Source organism: Meriones unguiculatus, chromosome 9, assembly GCF_030254825.1.
Source record: "Meriones unguiculatus strain TT.TT164.6M chromosome 9, Bangor_MerUng_6.1, whole genome shotgun sequence".
Taxonomy (NCBI): domain Eukaryota; kingdom Metazoa; phylum Chordata; class Mammalia; order Rodentia; family Muridae; genus Meriones; species Meriones unguiculatus.
Window position 1 is genome coordinate 27,331,880 of NC_083357.1, and position 20,754 is coordinate 27,352,633.

General features: G+C 42.5%; 1 protein-coding gene across 3 annotated transcripts in view; it reads left to right on the forward strand.

Annotated features, from left to right (window-relative positions):
- The window catches only part of Ptprg (protein tyrosine phosphatase receptor type G), a 684,542-nt gene that overhangs the window by 627,583 nt on the left and 36,205 nt on the right, over positions 1–20,754 (forward strand). For 2 of the 3 annotated variants that reach the window (XM_060390946.1, XM_060390947.1), the window contains 2 exons: positions 9,345–9,436; positions 18,611–18,702. In XM_060390946.1, coding sequence (XP_060246929.1) covers positions 9,345–9,436; positions 18,611–18,702 — 184 coding nt within the window. Of the gene's footprint in view, positions 1–8,617; positions 8,771–9,344; positions 9,437–18,610; positions 18,703–20,754 lie in introns of those variants that run through there. The other variant, XM_021640753.2, reaches the window with a different exon arrangement.

Here is a 20,754-nt window from a genome sequence, read left to right on the forward strand (position 1 = left end):
ATTTTCTGACAGCATAAGACTACGCTGAATAGCTTTGTTAATGTGTCATTTTGCACATGGGTGAATACAGCTGCAGGATGAACTCAGGAAACTGGTGTCATCGTGGGTGGTGCTTTGCTAGATGGCGCCGCACCGCTCTCCGCCTCTGATTCTGAGGGGCTTCCCTTAGCAGCATGTGTATCTGCTGGGCACCATGACCTTTCTGCTGAGTCACTAGAGAGGTAGCAGTAATGTCAGTGTACTTCCAATGTGCTGCCATTTTATTATAAATAAGGTCAAACCACCTGGTTTTCTTCTCTGAACTATTTGTCTAAAACAGTGGTTCTCAACCTTGCTAATGCTGGGACCCTTTCATACAGTTCCTTGTGTTGGTGACCCCCAGCCATAAAATCAGTTTTATTGGCTGTACTTTTCCTAGCATTATGAATTGTAATGTAAGTATCTGATATTCAGGACATCTGATGTGTGACCCTTATGGAAGGTCACTCAGTCCCCATGGGGGCCATGTCCCAGAGCTTGAGAAACAATGCTTTAGGTAGTCTCTTCAGATCGAGAAACTTGTTGCAAAGTTCTTGTGTGGGTGCTTTTCTTTTTTTAATCATAGTCAGTTCTTGATCATTGGAAATTTCAACTGGATGACAGTGAGGTGTTTTTGGTGACCTCGTCCCAAGTTTCACAAGTACTGCTGCAATGGGGAAATTCAGTGAAAAAGTACATTGCACCTTCTTAGATCCTGAAATATTGAGAATATTACAGCAAGCCAGACATGGTGCTGCACACCTTTAATCCCAGCACCGAGGAGGCAGAGGCAAGTAGATATCTGAGTTCAAGGCCAGCCTGATCTACATAGTGAGTTCCAGGACAGCCAGGACTATGTTGAGGTCCTGCTCCACAAAGCCAAAGTAAAATAGTCATTATGTTTAGGAAATAAGCAGTTAGCAGACCATTTTAGATGATACCTCAGAAAGATGATGTATGTTCCTTCCCTCCTACTTGAACTGGTCTAGACTTCAATGATGCTCTTAACTGCCTCATGTCAGTAGGTCTGGCCTCAGTGGTGAGCACCTGTAGCCCTTTTCTGGGTGCTCAAACGTTCCAGGCTAGAGTGCAAAGGCACAGCAACTGTCCCAAAGACCCTGGTGTCAGGCCATCCCCAAGTCTCCACTGAGTCCTGCAGATGAACTTTGAGGGTCTCATTTCCGTGGACATGGCTGAACTGTTGAAAAGAGCATGCTTGAGTTACGGGTATGGCTTAGCAATTGACCCTGCTGTCCTGTTCCTGGAAAGTCACCCTTCCCAGCAGCAGTCACCTCTATGGAGCTGCAAAAATAATGTTGAGGGAGAAAAACTTTTATCTTGAGGCTACATTTATGTCTGCAGTTTGTTTATTTTCTCCCATTACTTAAAGAAAGTCACTACAGGCATCTGTTTATCATCCAATGACATCCTCACTGTAGAAATCATTTTTTTGTCACTTTCACTTGTAGTAGGAATGAATTAGGACATTGTTGCTATCCACATAAAGGCCCAAATATCTCTTTGGCCATTAAGTGAAGATTTTCTCTTCACTTAATGTCTGCAGTCCCTCTCCTGTCTATCCATCTTTTGGGTGGTTTTTCTCTTTTCTCTCCCCTTCTTTCCCTCCCCTTTCACACTGCACACTCCACTTGCCCAGAGTGTGACAACCACATGTCCAGGAATCCCAGCAGCCCTGATGTGAAACATGCCATTTTAATATTCCCCCCAAAGCCCTTTCTGATTTGTCAGATTTTGTGTCCCCTTTCATGGCTTAGAAAATATGCCAACTAGAAGCATATTTTGGTTTCTGAATCTTTCATGCTGGAAGAGCCGTTCTGGAGACTGCACTTGTATAAACTTAGCTGCATAAACCGGATCACTTAACAGGCAGTAAGGACAACTTAACGGCAAGTGAGTTGTTGTGTATGAAAAAATCTCAACTTAGAACTGAGTCGGGCTGCCTTCCAAGCTGGGCTGGGAGTAGCTTCAGACAGACACTCCTGAGGGAAAGCCCGGCAATATGCACAGCCTTTCCCTTTTATTGTTTGTCACTTCTGTTCCTGGAAACATTTTGCCCTAATAAATCAGTCTGAGCCTTTTTAACACAGCTCTCAATCTCTCTCTTTGATGGCCCGTTACGGTTTGCAGCCTTGCGTTAGTTAATAAATGGCTCTTACTCATACAAAGTTCACAGCAACACACCCATTTACAAAAGTAAATATTAATGGGATTTCTATTCTTGACAACATGAAAATAAATGAGATTATTAGTGGGCACAGCGCTGTAAATTCAAATGAGGGAAGTCTATGAATCGTTTAAGATTGCTTAATTAATATTCAGTAGCGGCTCAGCCAACTGCCCGCTGTAGTCTGCAATTAGAATTATATCTCCACACTGCTAACAAACCCTTTCATACTCTGGTGTGATTAGAAAACCATTGAGCTTAATTTGAAGACAGTGAGTGTATACCAACATTTGTTTAGTTTGCACTTCCGAGTTTTTATATCTGAAAACCGCGTTAGGATTCCCCTCCAGCCCACAGCCCAGCAACTACAACACTAGACAAACAGTGCTGGACCCAGCCAAAGACTGAGAATGGAAACAAGATTGTCAAAAGGATGGACACTCTGGGCCAAAAGTCTGTAAGTCTCAGAAGCTCCTGCTGCCATTAGAGGGGCTTTTATTTTATTTTATTTTTTTTATAGACAACGCTGCTAAGTGCCACTTTAGATACTAGACACATCCTAGACTCAGTGTCTGCCCTTTGTTTCAGAAAAGGTGTTGGTTGCCTACTTACTCACAAACAACTTGTCAGGCAAGCAGAAAGAGATGGAAGAAAATTGCTAGCCCACACCAGAGGTCATCTGACCAGATACCTGGCCAAAACAGAAGCCACAGAACGGGAGTGTGTTCCACAGAAGTGCAGGCCCTCTGGTGTTCTGCCTCAAGTCTGTGTGAGATTCCTGGAAGGAAGAGGGAAGGGTGTTAAAAACCTCAAGTTTTCCTGCTCATCTTTGTAGTTTGCTCTGTGTCGTTGGCAGAGCAAGGCTCCCTCACTGGATTATGCTATTGGAGCAGCTGTTTGTGTGTGTGTCATTAGTCATGAGGGCCAATTAAAAACAGCCGAACCTGCCATGTGGCGGCACCTTGTGTGCTTTGGTGGGAGCTGAGGGCTGGAAGCTGACAGCTGATGCAGGTCACTGTCTGCAGCATCCTGATGACAGACAGCTTTTGCTGTCAGAACAGTACAATGCTCGAGTGTTGACAAAATCCCTCTCCTCAAAATAGGTCTCTTATTTGAAAGAATGGAAAGTTATTTTTAGAAATGTTAGCTAAAGAACAACATTTGATGACCCATAAGCCTCAAGTGTCCTCTGGACTTCTAAAAGTCAGACACACACATGCACATTGTTCAAAAGAAGAAAAACAAAAGCCAGACATTCCACAGTGGTTCTGGACCACAGTGGTAGGAGGTGGCCTTGAGACCTGGGAAGCTGCTAAGCAGAATCCACAGACTAGAAAGAGTGCTGGAGAAAAGATCACACCTCACCCCCTGTTATCATTTTTACTTCCAGTGAAGCCTTTTTTAGAAACCATTCTAAAATGTCCAAGTCCATGTTAGCTTTCTCAGAGAGGGATGACGACGGAAGGAAACTGTTCCTGTCTGGCTGTCTTGAACTTGTGTGGAAGTGACAATAGATTAATACATTGGGTGGCATTGGCCCAGCACCACGTGTGTTCGGAGGCATGTGTACCTTCAAGGTGTGTGCGTTTTGGAGACTGTCTCACTATGGCAGGCTGCTTACTATGGGAGAAACAAGCCAGAATCTTGACCAACTGAAGAAGCAGGAGAGCTATGTCTCCCATTCCATCTCTTACAACCACGGCTTGAACTGAGAAAACACTTCGTGCGTGCAAGGTTGTCGCCTTTCTGCTCCCTCCTGGAAGTGTTCACTCTAGAGTCTCATAATACCTCTTCATTGAGGAAGCTGTATGGCAGGAAGTCACGTCCCCCTATGCCCGCCAGATTCTTCATGGAGACAGACACGGGGAACTGAAGAAACCAGAATACCGCACAGTAATCGACGTTTAAGTACATACCACAACTTCAGTTCTTTCACGGAAATTAAAAGGACTTTTGCTGTCAGACAGACAGAGGAAGTCACAAGGGTGATTTAAGAATTATCTAAAGGAGGGAATAACTGAAAAATGTCTTTTCTGTATTTTAGTTCCCCCCTCCCCAAAAAAAATACTTGTATTTCGTGTATATAGAAGTGTAGTTTGTCATCCTATCCCAGAATGCCACACTATTCTTCTTGTTTTTGTTTTTCAGACAGGTTCTCACAGTGTAGCTGTCCTGGAACTCACTGTGTAGATCAAACTGTCCTTGAACTGTCCTTGAGATGCACCTTCTTCTCCCCAGTAATGGGATTACATGAGTGTACCACCTCACCCAGCTGACACCCTATTTCTGGCATATAGGTTTTAACAGAAGTGGGACTGAGAACTTTGACATTCCTAATCAAGTATGTGCTGTACAAAGTCTCTTTGTGCCCTTAATACTGTGTGTTAACACCCTTGAAGCCACAATGACTATTTCTCATGCATATGCGATCCTGTAAATTGTCATATAACTTTTATGGTACTGCCCACCTTCCATTTCAGTTCTGTTGTTGTTTTCGTTTTCAGTGGCTTCTTAGCGACAGCACCAGAAAATCCCTGGATTTTCTTGTCCCCTTGTCGCAAAAGCTGTTAACCAGGAACAGCACACACCAGCTTCTCAGGGAAGGACTCCACAATGCATGGGGCTGGGTCCCAGTTAGGCCCTCTCAGATGGTTGCCACCAGGTCTGGCCTTTGTCCTGCATGGCCTCCTTAAACCAAAGAGGTCTGGACTTGTGTTAATAACCACTGTTGATTCACATGCTGCTGTAAGGGTGCTACAACAGGCAGGTACACAGAGAAACGGGTAGTCTATCTCCAGGGACCCTCCAAACTCCAAGGAATCTCCAAATTTAGACATTCTTAAGTATCAGAAAAATAAATACTGCTAGTATAGATTAGGGAAGACAGAAGGTAATTAATTTGGATTATCAATACACCAATGATGTCATTTCCGTGAAAATACTATTACCTGGCCCAGGCTCCTTAAAGGGAGAGTTGAGCATCCGGTGGGGTGGGAGATGAAAAAGCACAAAATGTATGGTGGTGATGAACTAGGCTGTAATTTGTAACCAAACTTAAAAATACATTTCTTCTTTATTCTAAACATGATCTACTTTGTTTTCCATTTCTATAACACTACTTGCACAAATACATTCATGGTAAAGCAATTTTGGAAATGGCTTTTCACCATCCTAGAAATCTGCTCATTCAAGAGGGATTGTTAGGCTGTGTTGGTTGAAAGCGAATTGAAACTACAAAGAAAATTGAAATTGCATACTCAGTGACATACTTAAGAACACTTTGAGAAATTCTGTCTCTATTCCCCTGGGCTCAAATTCAGGGCCAACCCTGCTTCTTTGAACAAAGCCAAGGGAGAAGTTTAGAAGAATTGGAACTTGTGGGTATTTTTCTTTTTCTCCAAAATCCCTGCCTTTTTTTTTTTTTCCGTATCTTGCTAAACATCAAGAAAGAAACCTTTTTCATGGGACTTTTCAGAAATGAACAAATTAAAATACAATGCCATACAATATCCATCTGCCTTATTGGAAAGTTAAAACTGAAGTATAGGATTTGTACACAAAAAAAACAATCATCACATTTGGAGAGTGCAGTGAAATAGTGATAGGACCCTGGCCCCAGGATAGACTCTTAGTAAGTCGTCATTTAAGCAGTGGTTCTAACAATGAGGGGGAAGGTTAGGCAAACACTAGAAATGAGGATGTCATCTGTGTTTGTTAGAAGGGATGTGTCCATGGGAGGACTGTAGTTTGTTATTGATATATAAGGCGTGGCTGGAGAGGTAGCCCACTGGTAGAGCACCTATCATGTGTGAAGCTGTAGGGTCAGCCCCCAGTACTACCACATGTTTTATGCACACACACCTGAGTTTTGGAATGATTACAGCTTAGTCCTTGGTTGATGTTCTCGTTACCTCCTTGATGCTCTATGGACCATCTCTCACACAGCAGCCCAAGTAAGTTTGTTCAAAGAGATAGCTAAGAGTGTGTCACAGCATAGGCTGGTGTCCTCACTGGCCCTGCCTGGCTCTTAGACTGTAACAGAAGCCAACAAAGGCCTCCTGGGTCTTCTGTACTGGGGTTCTTACCCTTCTATCCAGCCTTATGGGCTCCTCTATTTAGTTTCAACAGATGCCAGGTTTGCTCTGTTCTAAGATACTTTCTATAGTGCTAGCTCTGCCTAGAATGGCCTTCCACTACCGCTGTAGCTGTCCTTCACTTTCAGGTCTCAGCTCAAATGCCACAACTTCCCTTCACCTTTATCAGTTAATTATGACCCTTTGAGCTACATTTTCCTGTAACTGTTGACATATTTGTGGTTCTCTCTTTCTTATGAAAACTTAAGTGCCATGAAGGCAGAGTCCTTGTCTGTCTTGTTTTTCCTGCTCCCAACATCACTGAAAATGAAGGAATTTTAAATAAGCAAATGAGCAAAAATAGGGAAGGATAATCCCCCAAAATGTTACTAGTTGTTAGAGGAAGGAGGAGGGCTTAAGGTGATTTTAATTGATTTTTCCATTTGTTGCTTTGTGTTCAAGCATCTCTCCAAAAGGATCATTAGTTCCTTGTGTAGTTCTTTCTAAATTACTCCAGTGTTTAGCTAGGCTCAGGGAACTGGTTTTGAGGATGACGAATAGTGGGAGAGACACGTGATGCTGTGACGTGACCTGAGTTAACATCTGCCCCGGGCCTTAAAAACTTTCACTCAAAGGGAGAAGTTTCCCCAGGTTCTGCATGGACTTGTTCACCCATGTCACCATGCGGGATAAAAGCATGTGATACACAGCAAGGCACAGACGCGCATAGCTTTCTCTCCCAGGTTCCTGACCCCGGCCCTGTTACCAGCTTTGCATTGGCAATCACAGAGTTACTCTGCTCCAGGGACAGTCCATTAGAAACAGCAGCACCTGAGGCCCGGGAGCGAGGTTTGCTTCAGTACCCACAGCTTTTTTCCCCCAAAGATAATGCGCAGCTGTTCTCCACATAACAGAAGGACTGGCTGGACTGTCTACCTGATCTCTAGGAAACAGTAATTTGCACCATGGTTTGTTCCTTTCTAAGCTGTCTGGCTTTAACAGTAACTTTGCCAGGAGTGTAATCCCATGAGCTAACTGCTTTCTGTTTTAGAAATAATAGACAGGCATAGTCATTTGCAGCCTTAAAATACAAACTTTTTTTTTTTTTGGAGGCTTCTCTCACACTGCTAGCTTAAGCTGGTCTTGAACTTACAATCCTTTTACCGCTACCTCTGGAGTGTGGGATCACTCATTTGCCACTATTTCCAGCCCAGAAGTCATTAGGTACTTATATTTCTATTGTTGCTGTTGTTCATTGGTCGCTGTGTTTTGAAGCTGAGCTGCTGTGCTGTGTGACGTTATTCTGAGTAACATCGAGAACTTGTTCAGGCTGTTGAGAAACTAAACAAAAGCAGAGTGCCAAGAGCTAAGCAAGGCTCCCATTCATTTATAGTTTCCATGGCACATGTTTCAGCCTCGGTGTTGACTCCTGGAAATCTGTGTACACAGCAGATGATAAAAGGGAAGGGGGAAAAAAGCCAAAGGTAAAAATTAACAACTAATTTAAAACCAGAAAGAAGTTGGCATTTCAAATATGATTGTCGTATTTTTCATATGGATTTGGCATCATGTGGTTAGGGCCAGGGCCCCACAGTTCATGCATCTTACCCCAAGCAAAGTAAAAGCTTTGAGTGTAGTAATAAACCCTTGGTTCTTCCGTTACAAATGCAGAAAATACTCACCTTCTCTCGGTGTTCTTTAAGGCTAATCCTGTAGTATAGGCCGAGAGTCATTTATGTCCAGGAACCCCTATGCCTTGGAAGAACAATGCAGGCTTGCTCTAGAAAAGTCCCCTTTCCATGTAAAAACACGGACCATTTAAAGGAAAAGTCTGCCTTCTGGGACAAGTGCTCTTTTTTAGTGGCATTGGTGATAGCAGGGCTACAGCACCCTACTGTGGGAAAGCGGCATGATGCTGGGTCTCCTCATTCTTGCAGGGATTTTAATTTGGTTTGTTAGAAGTATTGATCTCTCCCCCCCAGCTCTCCACCATCACCCACCTTCTTTGCCTTCCTAAACACACCCCAGGATTATTTTTTCATTAGATGAGCAAAGATACCCTGAAGAAAAGTTGACGTGTCCCTAGTAGTTGGAATACAGACCCCAGAAAATGCAAAGCCATGGTGTGTAAATGCTGCTTGGTGTGAAATGCAAGCGGAGCGGGCCTGAGCCTACTGACTGGGAGCACTAGGAGGATGCCGTCTGCCTGGCTAAAAGACCCAGCAGTAGGCCCAGCTATTGTAAAGGCCCTCCGCCAGATGAACAGGGACCCTTCTCTGGTCACAATAGCCATTCACACGGAGTAGTCTCATTAAATATTCAGTTTGTGCTTCCGGCAGCTCATTAAGGCCTCAGCAAGCAGTGACGTGGATGCTGGAAAGCCGAGGGCTGGCCAGCGTCTCAGGCAGAGGCTGCCTGGGCTGCTCGTAGCCTTTCTGTTCCCTGCCTGTCCTGTGATGACCAGTGTGTGTTCCCTGCTTTGCTTGAAGTACAGGTAAAAAGAGAGCTGAGCTGAAGTCAAGCAGAAAACACCTGCAGGCGTCTGCCCTGGCTGAGATGCTGTCTGGAAAGGGCCTCTGACTTGGGCGTGCTTATCCTATTGAAGCCCCCTTTAAAAGCTGTCTGAGGATTTGGGGCTTTGGCTAAGCAGTGTGGTGCTGCTGTACAGTTGGCTGTCTGATGACTCTACTGGAGGGGATTCAAGGTGTGGGTTAGGCAGAATGTCAGGCTGTTCCCGTGTAACCCGTCAGCTGTAGACATGTTGGGTAGAATCCTCATGTCCTGTGCAGGAGTTTACTCTGTGCCAACTTCTCACTTATCTGAGTAGTTTGGAGCTCTGGGGTTGGAGTTGGCTGTAGTAGGAGATGGCTCTTCAGGCATTTGGGGTTCCTCCAATGTGCAAAATGCTGTGCTTGCATTTTACTATTTTTCCTTGGGTTTGCCACTGATGCTGTGTGCTGTTTCAAGCGGGGCGGGGGGGGTGCTATTAAAGAAGGATTTTGAAATGATAAACTTAGACCAAGTGTACTTGTGTGCTCACTGGTGGCATGTTTGTCTTTTACACACAGGAAATGTTTCCAGACGGCGCACTTCTATGTGGAGGACAGCAGCTCACCTCGGGTGGTCCCCAACGAAAGTATTCCGATTATTCCCATCCCGGGTAAGCCAGGCACCGCTGCACCCCCAGGGGCTTGCTCTCCCTTTTGTTCTCTGTTTGATGTGATGCCTGTGACAAAATATTACTTTCGTGGCTGTTTGAAGCTTGCCCAGACTAAGATATCCTTCACTAAGGCTAATGTAATAAAATCTTCGCCCCTTTGCATGTCTACAAAGTAAAATCCTCGTTAAAAAAAAGTAAATACCTATGGGTTAATATAGGACAGCGTCACCATAAGGAGAGAAGCTGACAGCAGCAAAGTGGACAGTCATTCTAATTTTAAATCACAATCTGTGAGCATGTTTTCAAAGGTGAGTTTTCCTCCAAGATTCCATACGCTGTCAGTTTTTTGGAAGATTGGACACTTTGGTAAGGATATCTGAGTGAAAGTCTAGGGGTGGTTGCTAGACCGGTCTGCTGCAGCACAAGCCTAGAACAGTTACGGCGTGAGTAAGAATTGGTAGGACACACTGTAGTAAGTGCAAGGAAATGCTGCCGACACTTGGAAGCTTGGAAGGGGGCTGGCTGTCATAAGTGGGATGTGTGATGTAAAGATCTCACCCACCATTTGTGTTTGCATCTTTTTCCTTTTGTCAGATATGAACTTTGTACTGCTGAGTTTTGTCATCTCTCTCTCTCTCTCTCTCTCTCTCTCTCTCTGTGTGTGTGTGTGTGTGTGTGTGAATACATAGATCTCTTACGCATCCATCCTTCTGACATTTTTTTATATGCAGAAAGTACTTTTAATAGTGCTATCCCTTTATACCTGCTGCTCTACTAGTCTGCTTCGTTATCGTAGGGCTCTTACCAGCTAAGTTTACCAGCGAATCTAGTTTACTTGTCTGCAGTCATTTTAACATGACTGGGAGCTATATAAGGGCAAATGGAGCCCTAAATACAGGGGCTCCAATAGTGCCTATCACATATTGGGCAATTGTGAGATATTAGGTGAATACATGAATGTCCAAAAAACATTCACAAGTTCCAGAAGCCATCATACGAAGCTCAGGGTTACATCTATCCTCTGGCTGTCAAAAAGCAATTTTGTTTGCAGAGGTATCACTAGGTGTGGTTGTGTTTGCGGACTTCATTGTCCCCTTCTGTGTCTATTTGTGCTATTAGATGTTGCTGGAATTGGTTATATTCTAGGCAGCCCCCCCCCTTTTTTTTCCACTACAATGTATTTCACTAAAATTTATTGAAGGGACAAGAAGCATCACAGAATGGCCTCATATGTTCCTGCTAGATAGGCAGCGAAAGGGTTAAGTGTAGGTGTGGACAGGTTCTGTGATACCCTGGGTTGCTCCCACTACTTCTCTTCCTCCTGGAGGACCTGCACCTGGTCCGCAGCAGCACGCTAACAGGTTTCATCATCCAGGATGATTCATCCCCTAGCTGTCGCAGGATGTAGACCCACCTTCCTCCCGTACTGCCCAGAGTATGTCGCTGCATCACTATAGCCAGCTTCCACAAAGAGACAGCATCTTCCTGGTGCTCTGTTAACAGTCTCCCAGGTGTGAACTGCATCCAAAGGCCGAGGACCACACTGCTATTCCTTTGCGTATTAGAACTTCGTTCCCTAGAATCCTCTAAAGGCAGTCCTGCCTCACTTTACCTTTGCTGGGTTTCTTAGACTAGAAGTTGCTTTTGAATGTTTTCTGCCTTGTTGGTGACCTATTTAATTACCACATTGGATACTTGGTCCAAAGGCAATGCTTTGAATGCATATTTTTCTTTTTGTTGAGATGGTTCGTTCTTGTTCTGTACCCCAGGCTGGACGTGCATTCAAAAACCTTCTGATGTAGTCCCCTGAGTGGGACAATTACTTAGCACTGATTTTTTAAACCCTAAAGCATTAATACAATCAGTAAGCTCTCCCAACTTTTAGAGTGTATTCAATATGCAAATGATTAAGGAGTGGTTCTCTAACCTTTTTGTTCTTACCCTCTGAAGATAGGAATTTATAGAACATTTTAAACAATTTCTAGGTACCAATCTTATTAATTCTAACTGGCATGCAGGAATTTGGGGTCTTGGAATTTGGGAAAGATAGTCTAAAGGTCTTTTAAGGGTGAAGACACTCCCCCAAGGTCCCATCCAGGCCTGTCCCACCTAGCTTGCCAAAGGTGTAAATGCTGAAGATGGGCAGTGTGGCTAAGTTAGAACTCCACCTACTTTTCCACGTGAAAGATGCGCTTAGAGGCTTCCAACCACTGTGAAAGTGACATTAGTTCCCTCATCAGGAGTTAGAACTGTGGCAACTGCTCCTGTGTGTGGCGCATGGGACCAGCGTTGGGGGTGCCAAGTTATGTGTGAAAGCTACAGGAGAATGGAAAGGAGCTGAGTCCAAATATTTTTCACTATTGGGTTTTCAAAACCAAATGTTCCATGATTACCAGTTCCTTGTTACTATGGGAGTATAAAGCGAATGAGGCAGCCCGGCGTCAGTCACACATATGCTTTGTATCTTCTAAGATGATTAAAGTGAGACAAGATTTCTGTCTTTCAGATCTGTTAAGTTTTTAAAACAAGATTTACTGACCCTGAACTTACAGACTTCCTGCCTTGGCCTCCCAGATACTGGGGATTCAGGTCTGAGCCCCCACAGCCTGATAGGCCCAGGTTATTATTAATATCAATACTTACTGCATTTTTTAAAGTCCAACTACTGGATATGGGAGAACATACCGGGAAGCCCGGCTGTCAGAGAGGCAGAGGCTCATGAGTTCAAGTTTAGCCTGTGCTACACAGCAAGTCAAGCCCTCGCTTGACTCCTCAGCAACACTAACAGCGGGCATGTTGCTTGTGGGTAGAATGCTTACCCACAATCCTCAAGGCCAGTGGTTCCATCCCATCACCACACAATGTTGATAATAAAAAAGTAACAAGATAACCAAACATCTGGAGAGGCTTTTTGTTTCCATATGCATATCTATATGTGTATATTCATGTATATGTGTGTATTATGTGTATATGTATGTATATGTATGTATGACTGTGTATATGTATGTATGTGTGTGAATATATGCATGTATGTGTTATATGTGTGTAATGAGTATGTGTCTGTGTATAGATGTGTAAATTATGTCCACTTGCATATGTATCATGTGTCCGTGTCTATGAATGTATGTGAATACACGTGTACATGTATTTCTTTGGATGTGTGTATGTATGCATATAGGTACATATATACATGCATACATGTATGTATCTGAGATACCATGCATCTGCTAGACAAATATTCTACCAATGTGCTGCACTCCTGCCAGGTGCTATTCTTTTGAAACAAGAAATGGAAATAAATTTTTCATTAGTTATTAATGAAACATTACCAGTGTATATTAGCTCAAAATTGTATTTACTGCAGTATATCATTCTTTTAGACCTCTGTTGTAGACAAAGTTGTTTTTTTTTTTTTTTAAATTAGAGGTTATTTCTTAAAATTAACCTGCTGAAAGGAAACACTGGAGAGATAGACAGGAGCACAACACGTCAAAACAAATGTCCTTAAAATACTTTCTCTAGGAGTTAGAAAACCTAACAAAGTGTGGGGGCTACCAGTACCCTAGGAACCCAAAAATGATTCACACCTTTCCAGCAGTCAAAATACAGCTTAATAATTTGAAGGTCACTGGCTTCAGCTGGGTGCCATTGTATAAAAGGTTTTATACAGGCTGTTTAAAACCCTTGGGATTAAATCAACCTTGTTGGCATATTTTATTTATACAAAGATTATCTCTGAAGGAGATTCATTGATCTTTTGAATATAATGAAGCCTTTTCTTCATTGATTTTATTGTATCACAAATGAAAAAAGATATCTTTTATGTCAGAAAATAAAATGTTCTCATCTCCAAACACTCCTTACATTCCAGGTTTGATTTAGACAAAATTCTGTTTCTTTGTGCTCTATCTAACTCTGGAACTAAAATCTTGATAGTGTGCTTGTCTTTTGTCTTCCTAAGTTGGCAGAGTTAATACAAAGGAGGTAATACTAGGAGGCCAGAAGGGCAGTCGGTGGGCACCAGGCCTCTCAGGATAGGGCTGCATCCACTAGAGAAGTGCTTATCAGTAGCTGGTAGTGCCTCAGTGGGAGACGGGAGAGGCTGTGAGCATCAGTGACGTAAATCGGAGTCCTGTGTTTGAATTTTATGTGTTTATCCTTCCTGTAGGTGGAGTTGGCAGGAATTTGGGATAAGTTTAGAAATCTGGTGAGGGTTAAATGAACCTCGCACATGGATTTTTGTTTCCTTTTAACAGAGTGACTCAGGTACTTCTGAAACCTTAATGCTACGTATGCCTACCCACTTCTCAAGTCAGCCAGAGGGATCTTTTCTTAAATTGATCTTTAGCCACTGAGTTCAGCAGCCAGCGCCTTGGCATCAGCAAGGTGACCAGTGACCCAATGTGAGCTTTTCAGGTAGAGAAGTAAGGCATATCATTTCAATTCTTTGTTGTAGGAAGGATCAGTTTAGATGTCAGGACTGCACCTAGGAAAAACCTGATGCTGGAAACAGCCTGGTCCCAGCAGTAGCTGATAGACACTGGGCAAGGGCTTTCCTGTCTCTGGATCATCTGATTTATCCCCTGGATCACGTGGTATAGGGACAGCAAGTAGTACCTAACAACAACTCACAGTTATTAAATAGTCTCTCATGGCCTTACCTTGTATTTCTGATAGCGCTCAGTAAACTAGGCATTGTCATGACTGCCATTTCCCAGATAGGGGTGGGGAGTCCCAGGGAGGTGGTCATAGCACAGGCAGCCTGGCTCTGGCTCCTCTGCTCTGTCACTGAATATACATGCCTGATCGATGGAAGGTGTTGATTAGATAGGCCTGATAAAAGGATTCTCCTGATGGCTGGGTAAGATGTTGAAGTTGAGGCTAGCCTATGCTATTGATTTTGAAATTGGGGCTAGCCTTTTCTGTTGATTTTTTTTCTCCCTTTTCTGGTGTCAAACCAAAGACGAGAGCAAGAAGGTTAACTTTTTTTTGTAATCATATTTTCCTCAAGATTAAGAGAGACAGTAAATCTAGCATGTGTGAATAGGTCAGAGAAGCCTAAGGTATTAGTGATTTGCCTCTTATGGTTATAAAAATGCAAGGACTCACTATGGATCTGTGAGGTGGATTTTCTTTCAGTTCAAATGCATTGCTCCTCATGCCCAGCACTGGCCTGTGAGCTCACCATTATCTGAGCCTTGATGCTTTCTTCTGGGCTAAAGTTCTGTCTTCACTTCATCCAGTAATACTCTGCTGTTGGCACCTACAAGTCAGAGACTAAAGTAAGGAGGTTTTAATGTGGATTAGCCCACATAAAAGAACTGCCACTTTCATGATTTAATGCTCACCACTAAAGGCTAACTCTTGGAGCTAAGAACGAATGATCGTATTTGATAGATAACAAAAGTTCACACTTCAGATACTGATTCTCAGTTGATTATATCAAACATTTTATAATCAAGGGATTTGGTGATAACAGTGGCCTCATTTTTACCTAACAAGTCTTCTATCGCAGAAAAACTACAAATGAAAATACTGGCACAAAATGATCACTATTTATCAGCTTAACCAAGGTATTCTTTTCGGTGCCATGTTCTTCCTTTAAACTGTTCTAACGTTGGAAATGAAAACCATATAAAGCAGTCCAGGCTCTGATGATGTCACCAGGCCAAAGCTCAACCCAGCCATTCACTGTAGATAAGTGGCCTCGCGTGTCCTTATATGTACCACAAAGAAATTTCTTTTCCCTTCGCTTGGTTCGTATAGAGAAAAATGCATTCAAAGTGTTGACATGGGCTTTGGCAACCCATACAGGCTTAATGATGGCTCCCTGTGACTTATACCACTCCGTCTTTACACAGTTTTTCCATATAGTCTAGTAACTGACTTATAAACCTGGACTTTACACAAAATATACCTTCAGATCTAGCCCATCTTTTTTCTTCATGATTCTTCCGTAACCACCACATGAGTGGTGTTCCTGCCACATCCAACATTTTCATGGCAATAGCAGTGTTCAATACACACTGGTGTTTCTGTCACTTTCTTAGGTTGATTTGAGTTCTGACACAAATGTTGTCCATGGACAGGGACCATCTTTATAATGTCTGGATGGTCCTGGGTGCCCAGCCAATGATTTATACCACCATTACCTATGGTGGTACAGAAACCTTAGTCTTTCCCCGAGGTGGAACCCTCTTATGAGTCAACAGCCAACTTTTTAGGCCATACCCCCTGGGATGGGTACTTGGTTGTCAGTTCGACATACCCTGGAAAAGGAAACCTCAGATTTTCTGATCGGCCCGTGCGCAAACCCTGTGGAGAATTTTCCTGATTGCCAGTTGATGTAGGAGGGCCCAGTCTATTGTTGATGATACCATCCACTAGGTAATGCGGGCCTGGGCAATAGAAGAAACACAGCTGACTGTAAGCCGGGAATGAGCCAGTTAGCAGAGCTTCCTCATGGTTTCTGTCCAGGTCCCCTCTGACACTCCTGCCAACCTTTCCTCCCCAAGGCGCCTTTGGTCAGAATGTTTTGTCACAGCAACGGCAAACCAAATCAGAATGCCATCCTTCAGCTCACCTTTAAGGAGCTTTTCTTGGAAGAGGAGGAAGCATGTAATACCTCTACCAGGGCATGTTTTGATACATATTAGGTTTTTGAAAAGCACTTGGTCATTAATTAGTTCTGCTCTTACTCTGTAATCAAACTCATTTAGGTAGAAATACTGTCTTGTAGACAGATGTTTTCCTATACTGAGTTGGATCTTTCCAGGTAAAAACTGAGCAGGCTAGGCCTATGGTACTCTTCACAATTGTTGAGATTACTTATTAGAAAAAAATGTTTGAGAGAGAGTTGGCCAGGACTTCTAGTCAATTGCTGTGCTGTGTTTATCCTAAGACAAAAAAGTATAATGGCCCCTGTACTGTTTCTCTTGAGTGAAGGCAGGAAGGTGATATCTGAGTAGTTGGCGATAGGCAGTACCACATGCCTCTGTGTGTGCATCTGTCCACCTAGCACTTTTATGATGGTTTTGGTGGTACCCAGGAATCCAGAGGGTATGGACTGGGTATGGCACAATTTCCTTGGCTAAAAATGCTAATGGAAGAAATAGTGCATCTTATGTTTCCATGGTGATCATACTGCTGACTGCTGCTGAAGTTTTATTGTACCCCATCGTGGGGTTAACAGGCCGTTTGATTTTGGGGAATGTGACATTGACTAGGATATTAGAGTTGGCCACACAGGGAAGAAAAGGAGTCTTCCATGAACTTGAAAGCATTTCTTTTAAGGACTTGTTATGGGCCGTGACCTTCAAATGCTATGGTTTTTACCTTAGCATCTTGATACCTTAAAAAGACATAAAATATCTGAATGTAACAAATTTTTTTTTCTCATTTTGAACCAAGCTCAGTGTCCTTCATTACTGTGCCATAAATTTCTGAGGTTTGGAAATTGCAAATAGTGATCATGGAATAAAATGTTGCTGTCACCCAATCATTAACTATGCCACTCTGCCCTTGAGAACTGTTACATTGTTTAAGTCCAAAGATGTGTTTATCCTTGAACACTGATTTTTTTTTTTTTTAAGATTAACCCAACTTTGTGCATATTAGTCCCTTTTTTAGTTAGTGTGAGGGCCCTTCCTTGTCACATGACCGTTGTTACAGAATTCACTTCTAAACATCTTAAATGATCAGATAATTTTGGAAACTTTTCTTGAATAGCATTCTGCTAAATATTCTGGGCAAACATTTTGGCTCTTCATAGTTTGCTAATGCTGGTGACATCACGGAAGCTATAGATTCCTTGGGCATACAGAATGATTGCATATTCATGAACATATTTAACCCTGAAATATTTGTAAATAACTTGGCAATTTTTTTTCATGAAGTTTGCTATTAAAGTGATTAGGACTTTAATTGTTCACACAGAGAATCTGTGCTTGCAGAGTAACAGCTATTCCATTGAAATAATGTCTCCATTCTGAGCAACTTACAGTATAGACGTATAAATCACCTTTCTTAAACAAAGTGTAAGGGTTGCTGTTTTCCACTGAAGAATGATTCAAGTTTGAAAATGTCAATAGATGCAAAAAGCCACCCTAGAGCTTTGCTCTCTCAAAAGAAAGTAGAGAAGGGATGACACAGTCAATGTTAACTGTCACCAGATGAAGAGAAATCAGATTGTCAGGCCTGGATCTATGAAATTCTTGCCAAAGTAGGCCCTCATTTACACATACAGAGCTTCATAGCCTTCGCTAAGAAAAGCATCTGCGGCAGTTTAGATGTTTGTGCGTTTGCCAAAGATCTTTCACTCTGAATAAAGTAAATGTCATGTCTGTTGTTTATCTCAAATTCAGCCGAGTATTTTTTAAAGGAAATATTTGCGGGGGAGGGCTGAAGGGGGAGGAGTTCGCATGGCAGTGAGGAGGTGGGTGTGGCCGTTTAGCAGAAACAGTCAAGGATCAGACTGGATCTCTGTAAATAAACCCAAAACATGCATTAGGTTCCTGAGCTGAAAATGCCCTTCCAAAGTGACAACACTACAACAAATAAACTTGGGTGTGCAGAGTCTTCCTGAACACACACACACACACACACACACACACACAAAGTCCAGTTAATTCCATCAAATTGATTATTTGGCACCATGTAGACACAGCTGTCTTGAACTAAAATTCTGAACACTTAAAGATAGGTGGCTTTGTACAGTTGGTACAAGGGCATCTATCCGAGTGAAAAGGATTATGCAGACTTCGAGACTGGGAGTAAAATGTAGGTGCTGTGCTTTCAAAGCCCAGCCATTGAATAATAATTAAAAGTTTAAAAACCCCGAAAGTGGCAATATTTCTTGGCAAATGAGTACCCTTGGTCACTCTAGACTTTAAGAATATGATGTAGTTCCTTAACTGTAAATTATCTCCCAAATAAGAGCAGAAAGTTACATATATGTTTTTAAAATACCTTATTTAGCCTGGCTAGTCAGCAGTAGAGTACTCACACAATCTTGTTGTGAAATGAAGTCCTAAGTCCTTTCTTCAGAAACTTATTTCAGTTGGTACAGTTTTATAATCTTTGGCCAATATTTGTCTTCAGTAGGATTTCTTTCTCAGTGTCAGTTGTTTTATGAGTGTATTCTGTGTGACCCTGAGTATTATTTTGTCCCTCCAGATGACATGGAAGCCATTCCTGTCAAACAGTTTGGCAAACACATCGGTGAGCTCTATTCTAATAACCAGCACGGGTTCTCTGAAGATTTTGAGGTATGTTTCAAAACTGAAATCTAATTTCTAGAAAGTGTATTTTTATCTCATAAGAATTTTTTGAAAGCATGTACTGCATTTATTCTTAGCCTATCAGAACAATAACTCTGCCAACTGGAGATGTCGTTCTCTTTGCACTGATGTTTTCCTAAACATTTTCTCAGTAAGATGCAGAGAGAGGCAGTTGGTTTCGCTTGTCCTGCATGTACTCATCTCTGGAAGACCAGGCATAGTGGCGAAGGAGGGGACAGCTAGTGAGGGTGGGTTCTTAATCCTAAGTAGGAGAATAGTCACAGTGCCCAGCTCCCGGATTCCGTGTCAGTTCTGCGATGCACATGGTGTAGTAGAGACAGGAGGTTTGGCATCGGAAGGAAGTGCTGGCTCTGCCAGAAGTGAGCTTCATAAGTCCGTGGGCCAATCCTTCATCTCTGATCCCCAGTTTCCTCATCCTTAAAAAAAAATGGTGCTAATGTCACCCGTGTTATAAAGTTGTTAAAAAAAAAATAAACATCTATGAAAGTGCTGGGTTAATTATTAATTGATTGTTGTTGTTTCCATAAGTATTAAGCCTTGGAGAGAAGATGTGGGTTAACACAGCCTTCTGATTTTAAGAGCTGGGGTGTAGGAAACAAGGTAGAAAAGTGGCGCCTCCCGCTTTGCCAGCTCTGGGTCCCATGCCAGTTTAGCAGTGACAGGGTGTCAATGAGGAGCTATTAAACAGACTGCCCTTTTCTTCACTGAGGCGCGTCTCTGGCAGCAGGGGCTGTGTGGAGCAGGGCACACTGTCATGGCAGCTCAGCTGTCTCCTAGCTGTAAGGGTGAGCGGGTTTCTCTTTCCATTTCTACTGTGTAATGGAGAGGATGGTAAAGATCCTTTCTTGCCCACCTCTTCTTACACAATTGGCTGTAGGGCTCAAATAAAGTAAGCACTTGGGGACCATGAAGGACACATAGAGCTATGAGGTGCAATTATCTTGCATGAACAATGAGAAAGATGGGACCAGAACCCCTGTCTCTATGCAAATTTGGAATCCCCAGCGGCCATCAGAAAAGCAATTATATTGGCATCTCAAGTTATATTAAGTCTTTCTCTAAGGATTTTTGTTGTTGTTGTTAGTTTGTGTTGTTTTACTTTTTGGTTTGTTTTGGGTTTAGGTTTTTATTGATGAGAATGATAGCAGAGGTGGTAGAGAGAAAGATTAGGTTTTGTGGAATGAGCAAAAGCTTGTCAAGCATTTAATGCTGCTACTGTGTGCTGACCCCAAAAGGTGCCTATTCTATGACAAAGAACATGGCTTAAGTCAAACAGTTTGTATTCATGAGGACAGCAAATGTGTGTGGTGTTAAAGTGATTTAGTTCAATTGACTATTGGCTGGATGACTGAGCAAGAATATTGAGGCATTTAACAATGTTGATGGTATTCAGGACAAACATTTATCCTCTAGAGAACAGAATTTGATCAGGATGATCAAATGCAACTCTGGTTTCTCAATTATTTATGATTTGAGACCCCAGTGCTATTCATCACAGCTGGTTTTGACACCATTTAATTATTCAAAATAATCAGCTACACCTCTGTATACTTGATCTGACTTAAAGATGGGCTTTGCTATATCAAAATCATGCCTGTGAACAAATCCTGGGCATTTATTTGTGCCTTATTTCTTCCTAAAAACATTAGTACCATGGGTGAGCAGTTTAGCCACCTAGCATCGGTACAATGAGCCGGTAGTTAGTGGGAGTGTGATGGGGACGATGAGCAGGAGTAGCCACTGGGCTTCTGTCGCCATCTCCTCCCTCCTCCTGGGAAAACTAAAAGCTGAAGCCACTTCAAATCAGAAGAATTCTTCTGAAAAAAAAAATAGCAATGACATAAAGGGGAGAATGAGACAGAATAAGAACTCACTGAAATACTGTGACCTTTAAAATTTAGCAAAACTTTGAAGTATTTTTAAACAAAAGCATTATTCCATTTGGTAACCTTGCTAAAAGGGAAAGATAGTAACAAGCCATGTGAGAAAGTAAGGCTGTTTTATAAACAGAGGTAGTAG